This window comes from Leptonychotes weddellii, chromosome 3, assembly GCF_054177405.1.
Source record: "Leptonychotes weddellii isolate Sample4059 chromosome 3, ASM5417740v2, whole genome shotgun sequence".
Classification (NCBI taxonomy): Eukaryota; Metazoa; Chordata; class Mammalia; order Carnivora; family Phocidae; genus Leptonychotes; species Leptonychotes weddellii.
In genome coordinates this window covers 49,517,219-49,539,149 of record NC_138371.1, presented here as the reverse complement: position 1 = coordinate 49,539,149, position 21,931 = coordinate 49,517,219, and the positions used below count along the sequence as shown (strand labels likewise).

General features: G+C 36.7%; 1 protein-coding gene across 22 annotated transcripts in view; it reads right to left on the bottom strand.

Annotated features, from left to right (window-relative positions):
* The window catches only part of TTN (titin), a 270,727-nt gene that overhangs the window by 150,538 nt on the left and 98,258 nt on the right, over positions 1–21,931 (bottom strand). For all 22 annotated transcript variants that reach the window (XM_081814090.1, XM_081814067.1, XM_081814082.1 and 19 more), the window contains 28 exons: positions 20,052–20,339; positions 19,375–19,467; positions 18,964–19,249; positions 17,962–18,145; positions 17,669–17,758; positions 17,305–17,572; positions 16,934–17,194; positions 15,067–15,276; positions 14,780–14,857; positions 14,651–14,677; positions 14,163–14,222; positions 13,782–13,865; positions 12,160–12,225; positions 10,698–10,745; positions 9,470–9,874; positions 8,972–9,031; positions 8,479–8,556; positions 8,235–8,312; positions 7,556–7,642; positions 7,240–7,320; positions 6,131–6,214; positions 5,667–5,750; positions 3,356–3,439; positions 3,048–3,128; positions 2,822–2,902; positions 2,570–2,647; positions 2,208–2,309; positions 1,688–1,795 (listed from right to left, as the gene is read on the bottom strand). In XM_081814090.1, the coding sequence (XP_081670216.1) occupies positions 1,688–1,795; positions 2,208–2,309; positions 2,570–2,647; positions 2,822–2,902; positions 3,048–3,128; positions 3,356–3,439; positions 5,667–5,750; positions 6,131–6,214; positions 7,240–7,320; positions 7,556–7,642; positions 8,235–8,312; positions 8,479–8,556; positions 8,972–9,031; positions 9,470–9,874; positions 10,698–10,745; positions 12,160–12,225; positions 13,782–13,865; positions 14,163–14,222; positions 14,651–14,677; positions 14,780–14,857; positions 15,067–15,276; positions 16,934–17,194; positions 17,305–17,572; positions 17,669–17,758; positions 17,962–18,145; positions 18,964–19,249; positions 19,375–19,467; positions 20,052–20,339 (3,534 nt within the window). The remainder of the gene's footprint in view (positions 1–1,687; positions 1,796–2,207; positions 2,310–2,569; positions 2,648–2,821; positions 2,903–3,047; positions 3,129–3,355; positions 3,440–5,666; positions 5,751–6,130; positions 6,215–7,239; positions 7,321–7,555; positions 7,643–8,234; positions 8,313–8,478; positions 8,557–8,971; positions 9,032–9,469; positions 9,875–10,697; positions 10,746–12,159; positions 12,226–13,781; positions 13,866–14,162; positions 14,223–14,650; positions 14,678–14,779; positions 14,858–15,066; positions 15,277–16,933; positions 17,195–17,304; positions 17,573–17,668; positions 17,759–17,961; positions 18,146–18,963; positions 19,250–19,374; positions 19,468–20,051; positions 20,340–21,931) is intronic.

Genomic DNA, 21,931 nt, shown 5'->3' with positions numbered 1-21,931 from the left:
ATCAAAGTGTACGCCTTAATAAAGAAATTGGGAAATAAGTTTCAGTAATTTAATTTTCAAGTGTATCATAAACATAATAATGCTTATATTCGCAGGAAGAACAGGACAAGTACAAGACATAAAAACAATCCTAGTGGCTAAATTAATAACAAGCATTTGAAGATAAATTTCAAAAATAACAGAGCACTCTAGATTTGAAGGCTTCAGGGCAGAAACATACACTTGAGGAAACATAAATGGATGATAAAAAAGAAAAGACCTGTATTACATGTGAAAAACCTACTGAGGACTTGGAAACAAGCTTTTTTTTTTTTTTCCTAGTTTTGTGGGGGCAAGTATGGTAGAAGAGACAGGTGTCTTCCTATGGTTTTTGAGCCTGTGTGTATAAAGTTAATTACAGAATAGGAAGATCTAGTTGTAGACATATCTCTTTACACTAGAAGTAAACTTAACAGGCTACCCATCTTTTCCCTAGATCTAGACTTAATGAAAACAAAGAGTATCATAGAATATCTCTCCTTTTAGCTATAATACTGAAAGAGATTTATAATGCATACTGTCAAAAATTGAAATCAGATCCATGCAATGAGAAGTTTCCTTGTGTACATGTTATGTTTGGTTTCCCAAATATGTCTAGAAGGGATGGGCCCTCTTTGATCTATCAGATTCCTGACTTATGCCCAATACCTTGGCCTTTCCCAGGAAGCACAACAGAACCAGTGGGCTTCCTCTTGGGAGTCATGTCCCATCTTGCCCTGTTCCAAGCCATTCCATTAAGGCTGCACATCGGAATTTCCCATGGAATTTTCTTCCACATGGAGAAGAAGTGGGGCGCCTTTTATTAGTCAGAAATGCACTCAAGGGCATCTACATATAGGAGTCTATTCATTTTTTTTAAGGAAGAGAGTTAATTTGTTATAGAACTTACTGATTTTTCTTTGAAGCAGAGCTACATTAGAACTTTCTTAGGAAAGTTCTTTCAGATATATAGCTTTAGCCAGAGTGCTGGACTTCAGCAGTAAACCTAGTGGTATCTTAATTCATTGCAAAGGACTGAAATAAAGCTCATTGTTCAATCCTTAAGAAACTATAGAGAACTAGCATTACAGGTATAGGAACGTCTAAACAACAAGCTAATTCAATCAAAGATATTACATAATTGTTTTCTCCATACATGAAATACAAGAAAGACCTATGTGTTCAGTGCTTCACTCTCAAACATGGCCTTGATTTCTGGAATGTAATAAGGTAATACAATTTCTTATTCATTTAAAAACTGAGTCAGGACACATTAGTGAGCTGTGCTGTCAACACTGCTTTATGTTACCCATGTTTTAGACATTAGACTACCAGGTGATGTTTATGCTGGCCCACCATGCTGAAACCAAGTCCTGTCTACTGGAAGGATAAATGTAGATGGAGATACCTGCACCATTAATTACCTGTAAATATGAGGCCTCCCCCCACTCCCCCCTTAGAGCCAAGTAAGAGAGGATAGACAAACAATACATTGGGTTTTTACTGTAAGTAATGTTCCTGAATCTTGTGTTTTGATCAAAAGATACATCTAATGAGCCCTTGGCTATTCACAAATTTGTGTCCACTTTCATTAATCTGATAAACAATCTGTGAAAGAAAACAGCTCATCAAGACTCCAGATCATCTCCAGCTCATTGGCGTTGTTTACCTTCATATTCTGTAACCTCCACTTTCTCTTCCTCCTCCTCTCTTTCCTCTTCTCTATAAACTGAAACGGATACTCTTTCCTCTTCTTCTGAATAACTCCACTCCTCCTCTGTGAATATTTTAAAAGATAATATTTAATTTAAACTAAGCCCCCTGAAATACTGGTAATAGCCACGTGTCCCCTACAGCTGGATAATGGTTCTTGTAACTGCTGAGTAGTGCTTCCTCATCACATGGAAGAGAGAGCTGATTTAAGATAAGGGGACAGTACAGCCCAAGACTGAGAAGAATATTCAAGTAATGTCCAGTTGTGGCCATGTTAACAATTATCACATTTTCAGCACCTCATTCACTGTCTTGAAATGATTTAAGACCACTGCAGACACAAAAGACTCAGTCTCAGAAGGCTACGGCAAGTAGACACTGATAAGGACAACTTACAAGGTAAACAGTCACATCTGGAAAGGAAGACTTTGAGGAAACACGCACACCCATTTCTCCCCTCACTTCTGATTATATACCTTCGTGTCGCATGACTTCCACTGTTTGAGGAACTGCAACAGATAGTCTTTCTTCGGCAGCGAATCTTTTTTCTTCTACCACAGTTTTCTTAGAAACTTCGGCTTTAAAAAAGCATTAAGTTGAAGTGTAAAAATCAAGAATCTTAACAATCCTCTTTCCCTAAGAGTTTGGGGAAGAAATGCACAGTACGCCACTCTAACAAAATGGGAAAACGAGTTATGCAACAAACATCATGAGGATACACACACACGCACATTCTGTCAGAAGAGAGACGGAGGGTCATACAAGAAGACACCGGATAGAACGAAGCAAGAATTCACAGGCAACAAGATTTTCGTCAGAGGTCTGAGACAAATCCTACCTTGGGGAGGAGGAGCTTTCTTAGCGACAGGAACTGGTACAGGAACTTTCTCTTCAGGGACTGGTTTCTTATGTAGAACTGGCATTTAGAAACATGCATTTTTAGAACTTCAGAGTTATCTCACTGAAGCCCAACCCCAAACACAGATATATACCCACAATGTATTCATATCACAAAACCACCAAAACCACCATTTGCCTTCTTACATGATGTTATATAAAGATGGTTCTTGGAAAGACAGAGAGACAATACCTTTTGGTGGTGGAGCTTCTTCCTCTTTTTGAGGAACAGGTCTTTTTTCTTCAGGAACTTTCTTCTTCGGTATTTCTGGCACTTAAAGAATAGCATTTGATTTTAAGATTCTCAGAAAGTCAAAATAAAAAGAGCAACACAGAATTGGCATGCCCATTAAAGAAGGCATGCAATTAAAGAAGTTTGGAGGAAAGACAAAGTTACTTATGAAGATGGAATTAAGTACCTGCTGGTGGTGGAGATTCCTCTCTTTGAGTAACAATAGTGATTTTTTCTTCTGTGACAACCCTCTTCTGTACTTCAGGAACTTGAAAAGACATTAATTTTTAGAAATAACTTTGTATTTTCCAAAGCAGCTAATTTACAGCTATTTTGTAAGAAAGTAGGCAGGTGGACAGACACTTCTGTTGAATTATTACTCACACCATAAAACACTCACTTTGAATTAAACTAATTCAACAGATAATTAAACACAAAAGTGTTTTGTACTCAAGACATAAAAATCGGGCTTCTTTACCAAGCAAGGCATTATACCTTTAGGTGGTGGAGCTTCCTTTTTCTTTGCAACAGGAACAGGTATCTTTTCTTCAGGAACAGGTTTCTTTGGCACCTCTGGAACTTAAAGTTTTTAAAACAGAACATTAGTTCCACCGATGCCACTCTTATGAATGGACGTAGGCACACACACCAATCTTTAGTAGGTCATTAATGTCATAGAGTTTTTATGCATTGACAAAATAATGCAGAAAAACTATAATGTTAAAAAGGTCACAATGTAATAAATGTCACAAGGAATGTTATAGAGGCATTCAGGCAATTAAAAATGAGTCATATACACAAAAAGATATGTACAAAATTCATTCTTATATATTGGTATGCTTTTGATAAAAACAAATTAGTGACTACACAAACAATATAGAGTGTAGTTATAGAATATAGCAAAGTCTTGTTAGGCTTTGTGTCAAGAAATGGAATCCATAATAACAATGGACTTAATTTATCTAAGACTATCTTAGACTAAGACATATTTAGAATAATTGTACCTATATGATACCATTTTTTCCATTTCTCTTCTTACTTTGTTTGTTTTTGGTGTAACTGTAGTGTGTTTAAAACTCAGGAAACACTCATTCTAGAGTAGGCTTCTCAATCTGAATCCATGTGTCAATGACTTTGGGGAGCTCTGTGTATGAAGTTTTGTGAGTATACACATACATGGTTTTCTCTAAGAGGCTCCATAGTTTTCAACAGGATCTCTGACCCAAAAAGGTTTACAATGGCTTAGTCTATCTATTCTAAGTGTTGATTATATAGAATTTTTCACTGGCAGATGCTATTTTAACAGCATGCATTGCTGGCAATAGTTGTTTCCATTTTAAATAAGATAGCAGTTTTTGTGAACTCTTGAACCTCTATGCTTTCATTTGTAATATCCTGATGTAATTATACAGATATATACACTTATGTCTGTATATATTATCTATACATGGCTGTTTATGCATATATATGTTACTATGTATATTTGTTTTTAATGGTAGGTGAGACATGCCTCTGTGTCTCCCTCAGCACAAGTGCATTTGGTATTAGTACTGGTTTTAGTAATATGACCTTTTAATGTATCTTATTTTCAAATAACCATATTTTAATGATTAGATAATCAGAAATCGTATTTTAATGATTAGATAGTCAGGAATCTTTTTTTTATAAGACCCAGAATTCTGAAAGAGTCAAGAATTTGAGAAAGAGAGAAACAGATTTGGTTTAGGAAAAAAATGGAAAATGGGAAGTCTGACAAAATGGGAACACTATTTAAAATGTATGATTTCAGTAAGCCTGGTTTTCCTAAATTGGATGATACTGAATTCGTACTGGATCTCTCTGTAACAGACCAGAGGTACGCAGTTTGTAGCTTCATTGCATCCAAAAGTAGTGTCTTTTTTTTTTTTAAAGATTTTATTTATTTATTTGACAGAGAGAGAGAAAGCACAAGTAGACAGAGCGGCAGGCAGAGGGAGAGGGAGAAGAGGCTCTCCACTGAGCAGGGAGCCGGATGTGGGGCTCAATCACAGGATCCCATATAAGGATCATGACCTGAGCCGAAGGCAGCCACTTAACTGACTGAGCCACCCAGGCACCCCAAAGTAGTGTCTTTTACATCACCAACCCTCTCCCCCAAAAAGGAACCAAATTCAAAAACCAAAATAAAGGATTAGCACATTGAATCCGAACATACGTATATGAAAGGTCCCCTGACTAGCTAATTAGATAACTGCAACACTTATGGCAAATATTGACATTCAGTTAATGTCAGGAAACATGGTCAAAGTAAATGTCAGAAATCAATGTTTTCAACTATTCTAGACTTGCCGCTATTGACTTTTTGGAAGAGTGGCAGTTACCAGAAGCAGTGTATACATCTTTATCTCGTTAAGTCACACTTTCCAGTTGTGACTCTTTGTAACCTATCATAACTCATGGAAGTGTTTTTTATTAAGAAAAGTCGCGTAAATGAGGGGTAAAAGACTCTTCCTAGAAACGTGCCTGTAGAAAATTAGTTTCACAAAGATTTCTTTCTCTAACAGAGGAAAGATAATAAAAGTTTAAGACAGCAGTTTGACATAGTTACTTCTTTTAAGAACACTTTTGGTGGTGTCTTTGGACTGTTCCGTGTCATAAATAATGTATGTCAAGGGTATAGGCTTGGAAGGTGACCAACAAATGAAAAACACCAGGGACATCTAAAAGACGCAAAATTGTAAGACAGCATAGTATGTGTACGAAGACCATATAAAGCAAAAGGCTGGCATTTGGGGCAAAGGGTTGCCCCCGATCAGTTCTGGTGTACCTTTTGGGGGAGCGGCAGGTTCCTTTTTGGGTACAGGAACAGGCTTTTTCTCCTCTGGCACAGGTTTCTTGGGAACTTCAGGAACTTTAAAGATAACATTGTTGAAACAAGGTTGAGAATTCTAGTTTCCTTCTGAGACATTTAAAATGACACGAAAGCATAAATCCTCAGTAAGAGTGTAAGAATTTAGGAAGTCACTAAACATGCTCTACTTGTGGTAGAAATGTATGCAAAATAAATCAATACCATAGAGCCGTTGCATACATTCCATGAAACAAATACCCAGGTAGTATGGTCTAAAGTTACTGATACTTGTGTTAACACATTACCACAGCTAATGAGATCACATACACAGAAAACATTACAAATCCTTTACAGATACTACTCCGTTAATACACAGATCCCATAGAAAAAGATCCAAAAAGACAGACATTAAGGAATTTTTTTCAAAAATGTTATTCTACCTTTGGCTGGTGGGGGCTCCACTTTTTTAGGAGTGGGAACAGCAACCACTTCTTCCGCGACTGGTTTCTTAGGTGGCTCAGGGACTTAAAAAAAAAAAAAAAAGTGCCATTTTTGAGAAATCGTGTGTTTTTACAACAAGGCATATGCTGTTGCAGGACAGAATTAAAATAAAGAGTAGACATGTCTCTTTTATGCCAAATGAATGCAAGAAAACGCCATGTTAGAAGCAGGAGGCGAGGGAACCGGAGGAAAGGCAGATTAGAAAAAGTTGTGGTTGTTATTGACCTTCAACAGCTGGAGCCTGCACTTTACTAGGAACAGGTAGGAGCCGCCCTTCCTTAGAGGTGCCAGCGCCTCAGACGCTAGTTTTAGAAACTCTACATTTATCAGGCAACTGCATTATAGCAATTGCATTAGATTATCTTAAATATTTTTTGTATCCTAAAAGTTTAACAATTTGGGCGGGGTGTGTGGGGGAGGGGGAGCCCTAATTTGTAGCAGCTGCCGATTTCCAATTTCTCTGGTGGTGTAAATACTCCCACCCTGGCTAACAAGCGAGACATCATGGTCGTGGAGTGGGGAATGATGCGCAGTAGCCCCCGCAATCTAGGACTTCCACCACGTAGGCGCAATCGATGTAAACAACCTCAGAAACAGAGAGAATAATAACATGCAGTGAAAGAGGAAGTTAGGAGTTTTGACCATTATCATAGATTTTAATATAATTTGTTTAATTGTGAGTTTATGTAGTTCAACTTTTAATCACGGAGGTGTTGAACACTGGGTAGCAAAATTGCTGCAAACTTAACCATCAGCTCTGGTGAGTGGGAACAAGCTGGCTCCAGGAAATCAAATTTCTATTTCCAAGTAGCTGGTCACCAGATTGTAAGGTTCCTGAAGCTGGGGCCAGAGCCTCCATTCATTTTCATTCCCCTCTCCTGTGGGCTCCTCATGGCCTTTCCACCCCCACCCCCCTGGAAGGTCCATTGTACCTAGTGGCTGTAGGTCTGCTGACTGTGTGACCAAATCCATTCTTCAATATTAACATATCCAGAGGCTTATGATCGAAATTTTAAAAGATTTTAAACTTAGAAGGAATGACTAATACCTTTAGGTGGAGGCTCAATCTTTTTGGAAACAGCAACATGAATTTTCTCTTCAGTAACAGTTTTCTTCTGTACCTCGGGGACTTTAAAAAATGTACGTTTTAATTACTGGTATGCCATATTATGGGTGGTAATTATAATTCACAAAGAATATTGAAATACAAATTAAAACAGAGACAAGTGTGCAATGAAAAGGCGACAGAGAGCTACAAGGAGACAGAGATGCCTTCATAATCACAAATTAGGTATGAAGAAGAGAGATAAAAATTCATCTAAAGCCCTTCCATCTGAGCCCCCAAATTCAAATGTGCGTTATACCTGTGACTGACACCTCCTCCTCTGTGTGAGAAGCAAAGAACATCTTTTCTTCTGAAATAACCATCTTCTTTGTATGCACAGCTGGTACTTTAAAGAGAATATTTCGCATTTAGTATTTCTTTTTCTAGGACAAGATACCTGATCAAATACATAGACTGCACACTACATGTAAGTCTTTAGACACAGAATGAGTGAGTTAGTACGAGTAGCTTGAGAATAAATTCAGTATTGACAAGAATACAAACCATGTTCTGATATATGGGGACAAACGACCCATGCAGCCTTTATCAAACATTGTTAAATGGGAATCAAATAGACACAACTTCTTCACACGTAATGTGGTGCTTTTCCAAATCCATTAGGGTTTATGCATATAAACGAGAGGATAGGGAATATTATACGCAATGGAATGCCTTGCATAGTAAAATTAGAAGACTATTAAACAAAACCTTCCTTAAATTAAAAAAAATATGTAATTTTAAAGCAGAACTAGAAACAAAGGGAATGTTATTATTTCCTTAAATTATACACATGTGCAACTCAACATAAGATATATACTGTAGAAGAATATATTTTGGTAGTTTCAGATTTGTGAATTGTTTAGTAATATATGTACACATATACGTAGACATAAATAAAAATGTTTAAAACTTGTAACTGGAAAGACAAAGATGTATACCTTTCACTTCAATAACTTCTTCCTGCACTGGAGTCCGAGAAGGTTTTTGTGGAACAATCTTCTTTGAAACTTCAGGTACTTAAAAAATATGTACAAATATATTTCTATTGTGAAGAATATTGCTTTGCACAAAATTTAAAAATACCTTAGTTTAGATAATTATATAAATAACTAACATGGGAATATACATCAGTAAACAGATGACGTGTGTACATGGTATTAGAAATGTTTTAAATCATAATACCTTTGGTGACTTGAACTTTCTGTTCCTCCATTCTTCGAGAAGTCTTTTCAATTTTTTCAACTACTGGCTTCTTTATAACTGCAAGCATTTTAAAGAAATCGCAGTACTTTTAGAATTTCTATTCAAATTCTCTGTTTCTACTATGTATCTATGTATGTTTATATATAAATATATATGTATACATGCATATATACATATATATAATTTGTAAGAAAGAAGCAAGTTTGGTACTCTGAACTTTAAGTACAAATTTCTGTACTTCAAATATTTTGGTTGTTTTAAAAAATACTTATCACAACCATCTTTTTATCATCTTTTTAATTTTTGCATTAAGTAAATTAGATATTCTTAGGAAAAAAATTCACTGATACAATAAAGCTTAGAGAAGAAGTTGTGCCTATTGGATTGGACTGGTGACTTATACATCTTTGCCCAACAAGCCATGATAATGATATGGATGTTCTGATCTAGTTCAATAATTCCAATTACATACCTTTTGGAGGCGGTGCTTTCTTTTCAGGCACTTTTGCTGGAATTTTCCTCTCATGTGATTCTTTAACAAAAACAGAGGAATAAGAAGGGATGCTTAAATGAGTAAGTTCTAGTAGATTATATTTAACTACAAAGGAAGTAAGAATATATATTTGTGAAAAGTATTGTGTTTGGGATCTTTATGGCTAACATGATCCCTGGCGCTGGATTTCAAAGCAGGATCCAGCAGAGGTGAAGAAAGCAGTGGAAGTAAACCCTGGATTTCTGCATTAGAAGACAGCACTTGGAATCTCGTGATGGGACTACATGATTCGACTTAACAATGTCGAACCTGAAAGTGACTGAAGAAACGTCAAGAGTAAGTTTCTAAAGAGGTCTAACCTTAAAAGATCGAAATGGTCATTTCCCTGCCTTCCTATCTATCGCAGCTCAGGTTAATAGCCCTGAAAACATCACGCCCTGAGGAAAAGAGAAAAGAAGTTGCCCGGTCGATACACACCTTCGTAAACCTCCTTCTGCACTTGGATCACTTCTCTCTCTTGGTAAGTTTCCTCCCAGTCGTCCTCCCCTTCGTCATAACCTTCTTCCCTTTCATAGTATTCCTGGCCTTCCTCGAAGTCTTCTTCCCATTCCTCGTGAACTTCCCTCTTCGCTTCTACCTTGGTCTCCTCATAGTCTTCATCTGGTTCTTCATAGTAAGGTTCTTCAAATGGCTCCGTGTAGGGTTCTACTTCTAGTTCATCGTAAGGTTCCTCCAGAGATTCGATGAAAAGTTTCTTCTCCTCATAAACAGCACGCTTCTTCTCATACCCAGGTTCTTGTTCTTTGTGAACCTCTTTCTTTCTGGTTATGGTTGTTATTTTTACTTCTTCAGCCTTGGAGGATACATCAATAATTTCAGGAGCTGAAATAAACAAACAAACAGTATTAGCATATTAATTATATTCGTACCGTTACTTCATAAACCAAAGTCTATGTTGTCACACAATATCAGTATCTCAGATCTCAGTATGATGTCAATAATTTGTTACATTTTCTGGGTATTGGTCCTGTTTACATTTTTGTTGGCTATGGAACACAGTAAAGAGTATGGAGATGCACTTGCTCTTCATTTGAGGATTTTTCTGGTGTGAACAGAATGGCATTCAGTAAATACCCAATGGACACATCTTCCATTGTTCTATGAGAACTCCCACGGGATATTTTACCATTTGATCATTTAATGGAATTTACATCTAATGTTAACCTCTATTTAAGTTTCCAATTATTCTTTCAGAAACATTTCTAATTTTAAAGCGACACTTTTGATAGTTGAATGTGACTCTATAATCAGTTTAATAAGATAATACTTAAAATTATGTCACCAAATCAATTAGTTGCTTTCATAATAAATTTTTTTTTTTTTAAAAAATAAGGCTAACGTCGTTTACGTGATCCTTAGCACCTGTGTTAGCTACAACTGAAACGATAAGGAGGATGCCTCCCTTTCCAACCCTCGCCACTACTCTCTGTGTCCACAGCCCTGAGGCTGCATAAACACCTGCCTGTTTCCCTTCCGGGGCCAGGAGCAATAGGACATAGTCCTTTCTAGCGCTAATTGTAACATGGCAGTGGAGATGCCATAACTTTACAATCAGCTAGAAGGCTTCTATTTAAAAAATAAGAATACAAAGCAGAGATGCAAATCTCAGAGATACAAAAAATATTTAACAATATCTTTCACTTACCTTTTGCTGGAATCAAGGCAGTAGGAGGCTGGGGTTTCTTGTCAACCTCTGGGATTTTAAAAAATAGAATACATGTTTATTCTTAGAGTATGCATTATTTAATGTTTACTAATCTTGTGCACCTTTGTCAGTTACTTGTACAGTCTGTGACTACTAGTATACCAAACCCCTTTATAATTTCCATATTTAGCTTACCAGCATTGCTATGCAAAGCCGTATTAACAAAAATAGGGAAAGGCTGAAACTTGATTCTAGTTTAGGTTGATTTAAAACAATTTCAATTAACATGAGACATGAAGAGACTATTCAGTAAGCCTAATGCTAACAAATAATGCATGTTTAATTTTTTCAATGGTTAACTGTAAAGTGGAGGAAATACCCATGCTTTATGAGCGCCCTCTTCTGCCATAATGTTTGGACTCAGAAAAACATCTCAGGGGGTGCCTGGGTGGCTCAGTTGGTTAGGCGACTGCCTTCGGCTCAGGTCATCATCCTGGAGTCCCTGGATCGAGTCCCTCATCGGGCTCCCTGCTCGGCAGGGAGTCTGCTTCTCCCTCTGATCCTCCCCCTTCTCATGTGCTCGCTCTCTCTCATAATAAATAAAATAAAATCTTAAAAAAAAAAATAGAAAAACATCTCGGGGTGGTGCCTTGTGCTCCCGGATCCTCCTCCTTGCAGGAGGGCTTCCTTACTCTCATCTTAGCTAAACAGGTAAAACGATTTGCTCAAATTTAGTGATCTAGTCTTCCTCTTAAAACTCTTCCAGGATATGGGGCGCCTGGGTGGCTCAGTTGGTTAAGCGACTGCCTTCGGCTCAGGTCATGATCCTGGAGTCCTGGGATCGAGTCCCACATCGGGCTCCCTGCTCAGCACGGAGTCTGCTTCTCCCTCTGACCCTCCTCCCTCTCATGCTCTCTGTCTCTCATTCTCTCTCTCACAAATAAATAAAAAAAATCTTAAAAAAAAAAAAAACTCTTCCAGGATATAGTAAAAAAAAAAAAAAAAAATGGAAGTAATTGAACTGATCCTCCTTCAAAAAGTGTTTTGTTTTTCTGCAGGGACTGACAGCTCAGGTGAGCCAGGAAGGGTTCTGACTTGGGCTGGAGCAGCCACTGTATATTTGCATCGGTCCTTGGCCGTCAGTCGGTAGGACTGGATCAAGAGCAGCTGTGGGTGGGTAGGCAGCTCCCTCCAGAAATAACAAGAACTCTGTAGTGTTACCACTGCGTGCCATGGGCAGACACAGGCACAGGAGGATGGGGAGAAAAAAAAGGAAAGCGTGGAAGTTGACAAAGAGAAAGTGAGGGCTGAGTTCTAGAAGAGGGTGAGAGTGAGTGAAGGGAGAGGCTCCACTTTGGGAATTCAAACTCTTACCTTCCTCCTCCTTCCACTATTTGGAGTTTAAAATTGTTAACCAGGAGAAAAACAGTAAGACTCAGTTTTCATTAATTAATGATAATACCTTTAGGTTCTTCTTTGGGCTTCGGAACAACTTTTTTGGTATCTTTCTTCACAGCTTTTTTGGTCACTAAAAAATAAGATGTCAGAAATAAACGAGTAAAATGTTTTCAGGAAACGAAGAGGTTTCTTGAAATACTTTATTTTTTCATATGTTTTGATGGTAACGAGACTCTTGCAACATTATTGCAAGATACCTGTTTCAGAAAGGTCTTGCGCTAGCACGAGGAACATGTTTTTTGGATGGAGATAGAGTATGTAGGGTGATTCTACATCTTCACTGATTTTATGCCTGCCTACAGTTTTCAAAACATGCAGAACATGAACCTAAGTGATACCACAAACAGAAAAGGTACACATTTTCACTTAGTTTCACTTAGATAAGAACACTTTAAATTTGTCAGGATGAAGAATAACAAGTGAATTAGTAAAATTAAAAGTCCTATCTATGATATTGTGGAAATTTTCTTTGCTGTTGCTGACGTTATACCTTGATCATGGCCCCTACTTATAACTTGAATTATGGCTCTTAATATTAATGAGTAATTTAATTTTTTAAATTTAATTTTTAAAATAAGATTTAATTTCCCAAGTTTCCCAGTGGGTAGTTAAACTTAGCCATGTTGACAGTAGTGCTCAAAGACTAAATCATTCATTAAGGTAATTATTATTTCTGACAACAAATATGATTTTTGATTCTCGTTCTTCTCTGCTATCAAAAGTGGATGAAATATATTTAACTATTCATATAAATTATAAAAATGCTTTTATTATTGAGATGTATTAGTCACAAAACTGGAAGGCTTTTTGTTTTGTTTTTTGTTTTTTCATTGAATTTTCCCTGAGGCTGGCTGAAAAGTAGCTCAAGCTCTGGACACCAATGGTAGCAGATACTGGGATACTGGCTTGCCAAACCCTGGAAACTGCAATGGAAAAATCTGACTTTGACATGCAGAATTTTTTCCCAATGCAAGGAGAATTCTGACAGCAATTCTCAACTACCCAGAACTCTAGAAAGTCCCAGGTTGTCTGTTGACTGATTTAGTTGAGCAGCTTGGGGGACAAATAGTATAATTCATCTATTGAAATATTTGAAAAGGGAAATTCCTTGACACACTCAAGAGTCCTTATTGGTGAACTCATTCCTTAGATAAGAAAAAAAAATCAAATATATCAAAGATATTCTAAATCACATTTTTGTAACAAAATAGCAATTTTTAAAAAGGTGTTAACTTTGTAATTGAGAAGAAAACACTGTAGCTTGCAACATGACTATAAACTAGTATGGTTTATTTCCAGAAGCTTCACTAGAAGTTAATTATTTTATTGTTATATAGTTACATATAGTTAAAATATATAAAGTATGAAACGTGGAATAGATTTGCCATTAATGTTTCAGTGGTTACATTAAGATAAAATATTTTAACATTAAGCATTGCATTTGGTTTGTCTGATTTTCAGAGTTTTAATCACATGTCTTGCACATTTAGAGCAAGTAATTTACATTTTGAAAGGCAATTCAACCTACTGGCCACTAGAGGGCCAACATGTTGCATTAGACAACATTTTCCAGGTCTGCGATAGTTGATTATGTATTTTGACATCTAGGTAGATAACAGAAAATACCTTCAATGCGTTTTGCTGGTGGTTTCTTTTCTTCAGGTGATGGTAGCAACAGAGGAATAGGAGGAACAACCATAGGAGGGATTTCTGAAGAAAAGAAATGCCATCATCATGGTTTGGTTTCTTTGTGTGAAGTATAATGAAAAGTCTTACGCATTCCTTTCAGTAATCAAAGGTGTTATAGTACCAATTCATCAATCAGAGCAAATAAAAATAGCATATATAATTGTTACTACTCTCTTGCTTTGATTTTTAATTACACAGTGAAGAATATGACATGCAAGGCTGTGCTCTGGCTCTCTACTGTGGTTCGGCATCGCTAATTTCCTTGTGGTATATATAGAATATCGTTGCTGCAAGCGCAGGTGTTGTGCTGGGTCTTACCTTCTGGAGGTACTGCTCTGATAGGCATGGTTGGGATGGGAACTCTGGAGTCAGGAATATCTGGAAAGGAACAATTAAGGGTAAGCATAGAGGGACTGAAACCACAGATATTTATTAGACAGCTAAGATGTGTTTGTCAGGCGTTTCCAACAACAGAATCTAATACATAGACACAGAGATAATTAGGATTCTTTTGTATGCAACCACATAGGTATGTTTATTCCCTGTAAAAATTGGTTCTGTTCTATGGCCACACAGTTTTGGCAATATCCTAGATATCAGCTGAATGAGACCTTATTATCTCTAATTTCCCAAGCTCCCAAAGCCTAACATTTATGTTATTTCCTGAAAATTATTTTGCCAAATAATATCTTACTGAAAAACCTAAATCATATTTTTAGACATTTCAGTTTGGCTTCTGTCATTTACAAAATTCTACTGAATATATTTGAGCAAGGCTTTGTTTTGTTTTGTTTTTTTAAACTTACCAGGAGGCTTCATCTCAAGCTTGATTTCTGCAAAAGAAAAAAAAAATGACATTTTTGTATTTAGAGTCGTCTGGGCGGGATTGTTTGTTTCAGGGATTGCAATGTGGCTTAAATGGGGTGTTTTCTGACCTTTGGTTGTTAAGTACAGCTCTGCTGTGCTTCTTGCTTCACCTCTCGGTTCCAGTCGAGCAATTACTGAATAGACACCTAAGAAGAATCATCAAACTTTTGTTTTCTGATACATTTATAAATAACACTTCTTTATTTAAATACAGTATGGATTTATTTATCCTTCTCTTTCCTAAAAAAACGTATTCTATATAGAATTACAGAGTGTAAGTGTAAGCTAGGGTAGAATATATAAAACAGACAAGATTTAAATTATATATTCACGGGGATGCCATCAACTAAATTACCTTCATCATCTGGGGTCACATTGTGAATGGTCATATAATGGCAGCGACCATCATTCCTAAAGTTGTACTTCTGGCTCTCGGTTAGTTCTGTTGGTCCTTTGTACCATGTTACAATAGCATCATCAAAGGACACTTCACATTCAAAGGTGGCAGACTGATGCTCGCTCACCACAATGTTCTGTATGCGTCTCGTAAACTGAATTGGTTCAGCTGTTTAAGTACAAAGAAGATTCAAAGTTAGATTGTATAGGGAGGAAGGCTTTTCACTGTGCTTTCCCCTCAGGTATTTAAAGCCTCAACCTATGTATCCAATTAGAAAAATAACAAAGGCTGAAAATATAAAACAAAAAGAAAGTGCTCTTTTATGCATCAGTAACAAGAAATCATCCCAATACTTAAGTGTATTTCTTCAGAACCAATGTAGGAAAGTGTAAAGAAATCCCTGGGAGCCCTTAAAATATTTGCACAAAGGCAATAGTCAAAGGGGCTTATGACCCTAAAGTCAAATTAAACTTTAAAAATGTTAGTGAAATTGGGGGTTCAAAATAAAGGGAACATAAACTTAATTTTACTGTGTAACTTATTCCACTTTTAAATTCTTTCTTCTGTAAAAGAATTTTGCTATTCAGGACCTAGAATTGTTTATTATTTACTGTGTTATAACTTTCCTTGTGAAATAATTTTAAACTCAAGAGGAAGTCTGAACTTCTAAATTTCAGATGGTTCATTTTTAAGAGTTCTGAAACCTGCTTTGTAAACACCTGTGGCCATGCACAAAGGGGTCATGCCCCCTGTGCCCCTGGGAATGAACGGCAGGGGTATTTAGTAGGAGAATGGGCTGCAGTAGAAGGCCCTTTTGCAGGATTTTGTCTAGAAGTCTGGAATTCAATGTATAACAATATCGAGAACATCTGAGACATCATAAGTACTCTGGTGAGCCTTTTATTTTTTGAAGGATCATATAAGAATGCAATTATTTAAAAAATGAGAAGTGGTTTCAACTGGATCCTTTATATGGAAACCTACTAAAAATTTTTGAACCTTAAAATACAACCAGGCATTGATAGTCACTTAAAGCAAGTCAGAGAAGTTGAAATGTTTGTGTATCTAAGTCTTATAGTTTTATTTCAAAAACTATAAATGGGCACCCACTGGAAGTAGATGCTATCATTATAGCTAAAATGTTGCTCACTACAGTCCAAGGGTGTCTTCAGACAGTGCATATGATCAAAAGATTAGGAGATAAATATTATTGCTCCTAAATCCCGAGATTTCCTTTTACTTCAGAGATTTAGAAGGTTGGAATACAATCCTCACATAAAATAGTTATTTTTGAAAAATAGCTGCTAATCACACATGACATCTGTTGTTAATTTTATCTAGTAAGTTTCAGACAAGTAGATTCAAATTAATTTCTATAAACAAAATAGATTTTTTTTAGATCTATTAGAGTTAGCCAAGATCTTTTAGCTATAGCTATGAAATCTGGTCATTTCCAAGATCTCTGTCTTAGAATGAGAATCATAGATGTGAGAATTATGCAATTTAGTAAAATTATAAAGAATGATTGAATTTAGCAGAATTACAGAATTTAAATAACTGTTAGACAGTCATGTCTTCGTTTGGATTGTAATTTGCCTTCGGTCAAAAAAACCCATGGAGAAGATCCGGCACTTGTGTGAACATTTCCCTTTTGATTTCGTGTGCATCTTGAGATGTGAATGAATGCTGTGAGTGTGTGCTGGGAAAGGAGAACACACGACCACTTTGGAATATGCGTAATGGCAGGGCGGCCGCGGGAGGGGTCCTGCACCACGTCTGCCACTGACCTGTGCACTAATAACCCCAGCTGTGGCCGTTCACCCACCTTCAATTCTGAGCTCTGCTGAAGTTTCAAGGTCTTCATATTTGCAGGTGTACTGTCCCTGGTCTTCTGCTCGAACATCTGCAATGGTCAGCTTATGGACTTTGTGTTCCACTTCTGTCTTATGTCTACCTTGGGGCTTAAGGATTCTGCCATTTCTGAACCATTCAGATTTTACGTTTGGCACGGAAAATTGGCATGTCATGGTGCAAGTCTGGCCTTCTTTCAAAGTAACGTCCTGAAGATGCCGTTCCCAAGCAGGCTCTGCAGGTATGACACAGAAAACATTTTGTTTGATATCACATGCAGATGTGCTCAATAGTAAGTGAATCTCACAAGTTTTTTTTTTTTTTAATAAAATGCTTTTTACTTACCGATTACAGTTAGTTTAGCACTAGCGATGTGTGGACCACACACCAATCTATAATTGCCCTGATCTTTAAGTTGACAGTTTTTGACTCTGAGTGTATGCCGATCACCATCGATACTTATTTCAAATTTATCACTGGGTTCCAGTTTTTCAGTCCCTTTGTACCATGAAAGCTTGATTTCTGGATAATTAATCTTAATGTCAATTTCAAACACAGCATCATCATCTTTCAAAACTGTCTGATTCTCAATGTCCTTGATCAGAGTGACAGGCTAGGAGAATAAGGAATTAACACACATTAGTCACTCCTTCTCTCATAATTCCCAATAACAATCTGTTCACTGTATTATCTTCATGATTCACTTTACCTCTGTCTGTGATAGCCTTTGCTGAATAAATGATACAAGTTCCTCAAATTCCTTTTCATCCTTCTCTGACTTCTCTATTTCCTCAATTTCCTAAGGAGGAAAAAGTAGAAGTATTACATATGGAAAAAAATTGAATTAGAGGATGCAGGATTATATTCATCTTCCATTACTGATGCTGCTTAGGTTACATTAAATGATCTCATATAGCTGTAGGGTTCTGGAAATTCAATGGATATATATTAGATGTTTCAAATGTAAATTTTTAAGATGATGCTATACACAAAAGATCATACCAATCTATGTGTCTCTTCTTCTTGACTTTGCTTTAGCAGTTCAAATGCTTGAAGAAGACCTCGGAAGTCAGTGATTCCATACATGCGAGCATATTTTTCATATTCTTTAGGATCAACATTTTTGAGAAGTTCCATGATATCGATTTCTTCTTCTTCTCCAGATCCTTTCTTTAAGACTGGAGTCCTAAATGAAATCAGAAATAAACATAAATCACCTGTCTTCTACTTATTTTGAATTGCCTATCATCATTTAAAGATCATAAGTACCATTAAGGTTTTTTGTTCCCCTCACAAAGGCATAGTGCTATGTCCTTTGTTCAAGAAATGACAGTTTTACCGTGTTCACAAAAAAAAAAAATGTGGGTTTGGTGATGAAGTAGATTAAGATTGGACCATTGTAACAAGGTACCAAAATGTAATCAATGAATTTAAGAAAGAATATATATTTGTAAATTTTACTACCAAAGAGTCTAATGAAATAATTAAAAGGAAAAGCAGTAACAGCAATGGAAAGCATTAATAAGGGATAAATATCATATGTCATGGGAAAGATGTGTGGAAAGCAAATGCTGATTAATTTAGTAATTGACTATGTTGAAACGTAATTTGTGTTGAAAGTATTGGTAATTATGGAAATGTTTCAAGTGTTGATCTAGAAAAGAATTCAGAACATGAGAAATACTACATAGAAACAAAAATTTCATATTGAGACAGATACAAAGTTCTCCATTGGCCATTTCCTTTGTCTAAAATTTTAATAAAGATTCACTTCCTTCTCAAAACTTTCTTATGATCATTCAGAAACTGATCTTCATGAACTGCTAACCTATGCCCAAATATTGGGTATTTGCTTATATGCTTTTGTGAGAATGTCTGTGTGCTTATGTTCATTTACCATCAGAATCTTGGAGGGGATGGCCCATGCCCCTTGAGAGATCTCTTTTGTGAATGGAAAATGGCCATGCGTGGTTTTTTGTTTTTTGTTTTTTTAATTGAACTTACTTTTTCAGCATTGCTCTCAGATCTCCTTCAATCTTCTCCTGTTTCTTCCTTTCATCCACCTGTAGGTTAACGTTACTTTCAATTTCGCCGTGTTTATTAAATGCGACACACCGATACAATCCAGAATCGGTTTTTGTGGTGTCCCTAATCTCCAGCTTTGCTTCGTCACCTTTCTGGTGGATAAGAATGCGACCGCCCTGGTTCAGTTGCCTCCATTTCCCTTTTGTCCATTTAACATTTGGGATTGGATCACCTCCAACTTTTGCAATGAATGTTGCGGTGGTTTCTAGGGAAGAATGAAAGCAAATGAATTAAAAAAACCTAATTTTCCCAAATCAGTTCTTCCAAAATTAAATCGGCAGTAAAACTGTACAAGATAGATGAAGACATACTGGTTCACAAAGTACTTACTTTCTATGACTCTGATACTCTGAGGTTCTGACACGAAGAAGAGTTTCCCATCAACTGCCGCTTTCTTAGCTGCTGGGACTGCGGCTGGTTTGTCTGAAAGACACATTTACATGTTTTGTTGTCACAGTTACCTTAAAATTGGAATAATTCCTCTGTAAAATGAGCTTTAGAAATTTGGCAGTGTCAAAGACATCATTCACTCTAGGACTCACTATGTACGAGAGTGGACTACGGAAGATAAAGCAGTTTCACAGACATTTATAACTAGTGGCAGCTTTCACATGCAGGTTGAACTACAATCATAATAGCAGTGTCCAATTTTATATTTCTAGACTTGGCTTTATTCGATAGAATTCCTCCAGGACTATGACATCAGATTCCCTCACGTCACATTATCAGAGCATCATTTTTGGAACTTAGTTACACCTTCTTGGATATGGTGGAAAGAGGTACAAGAAATAGGTTGGTGAACTTGGGGTAATGTCAGACAATTTGTATCAAAATTATTTCCATTGGATTATGTAATACTTCAGTTATAACAAGGAGGCTATAAATTGCAAATGAGCAATAATTGATGTTTCTAGAAATTGAATTCCGTTCTTATTTAAGTTGTAATATGCAAATAAATGGGACTGGTCATTGGCTTAATTGGAATACTACTTCTGAGGTATCTGTACCTTTGATGGTCACTTTGGATTTTGAAGTGTCACTTCCAGCCACATTTGAAGCTTTGCACACATAATCTCCCGAATCTGCTTTAGCCACGTCCTTCAGTTCCAGCACGGCAGTCCCGCCAGCAAAGCTGAAGCTACACCTGTCTGAGGGCTTTACTTCCCTCCCAGCCTTCAACCACTGGATCTTGATCGGTTCTGATCCCTGCACATGGCAGCTGAGCTGCACAGATTCTCCTTCACTTGCTGTTACTGGAGCAAGGTGCTGGTCAAACACAGGCGGCTTCTTAGGTTCTGGAAGTACAAAGATGGTTTTAAACTTAAAAGGAACATAAAGGCAAAAAAGTTTTAGATGCCAGAAAAGAAGCCAGTTTTGCCTCTAACGGGTAATACCAGTAGTACCAGTTGCTATAGTAGAACGGAATCAGTAACTGAATCAAGGCTGATTCCTCTCTGAAGACAACAGTTACATTTGTTGGAGTTTTTAAAGATAAAGGTTGAAAAACAAGCAAAGAACGGATGCCATGTTGACCAAAAATCATGCAAGCCTCTGTGTCCTGAGTAAGCACTGCAAACATGGCAACTGGCAGTTCCTATAAACCTCTGTGCCATATAGCACACTATTGATTCTCTCGCACCTGCAGATAGCTGCATTTTTGCTGTGCCCTAAGAAAGAAGGGCCTCCTGGGGAATTCTGCTCATCTAGAGCAGCAGTTCTTGCTGCCCTCTGGGAAAGAAAGCCAACATTTGAGTAATCTGTGAGCCCACATCATAATACGTGACTTTCTCTGATATTCATCTTTAGCTATGAAATGCGGCTATAGTAGCATTTAAAATCTAATCTTTGCCCAAAGGAAACAGCAGTTGAAGCTCAGTGTTCAACTGAAAACCAATGAAGAATATACAGGTAACATGGTAGGAAGGCCGTGTACAACTCAGTATTATGTAATGGTTTTATTCAATGATTCTGAGAACTAGATATAAACATAAGGCAATATTCATGATTGTAATGATTAAAACTTGTGATGTCTTTTTTTTTTTTTAATTCTACAAAGAAATAGCTTCAGAATGTGATACAAAGTACTTATCTACTCAATGGCAGAACCACCAGGGATGTAAATAATGAATATAAGCCACCGCTAAGGATACGTTTTTTGTTTTATTAAACATATTTTAAAACTAAATGCACTTAAATTCTATAAAATGAGTGTCTTTTAAGTTAAGACAACTCAACGATACCAGCCCATTCGTGGTATTAACCTGTTATCTATGCATGAGCCCTGAAATGGCCAACTATATCACATCAGAGTTGGTAATCAAGCCCTAAGCTGCTCCAAGAAAATTGGCTTGTAAAGTGATTTTGATGAATCTGCATCATAATCATCTGGATGAAGCCATTTTATGGTCAGAGGATCAGAAAAAACGGATCTCCTTAAAAGATACAGTCTATTTCTTTCCCTCAAGCTAGGACTATATATGTAAATACATCTTCTATAATAATATGCAGCATATTTCCTCTCATCTTTTTTTTCCTTTTGAGCAAGTTTTACTCTTTTGTCTGGGATTAATACTCATTTACAGGCTAAAAGCTTTGGGCAATGTATGTCAAACAATAATCCTTTAGAAATAGAAAAGAGAATGTTTCAGAATGTGATATAACTTCTAAGAAGCAAAACTAATGCAGTTTTCCATGATGAAAATTTAAGAATTTTTCAAAATAAACGTGCTTCATAAAAATTTATATATTACTGAGGCATGAATTTCCAAGTAGACTTAGATTTCTAACTGCCTGAGAGAATTTTGGGATATGATTCACATGCTAAGATTTTAGTCCATTTATTATATAACACCTACTTTGCTGGCCATGTAAATTACAAATAGTATGT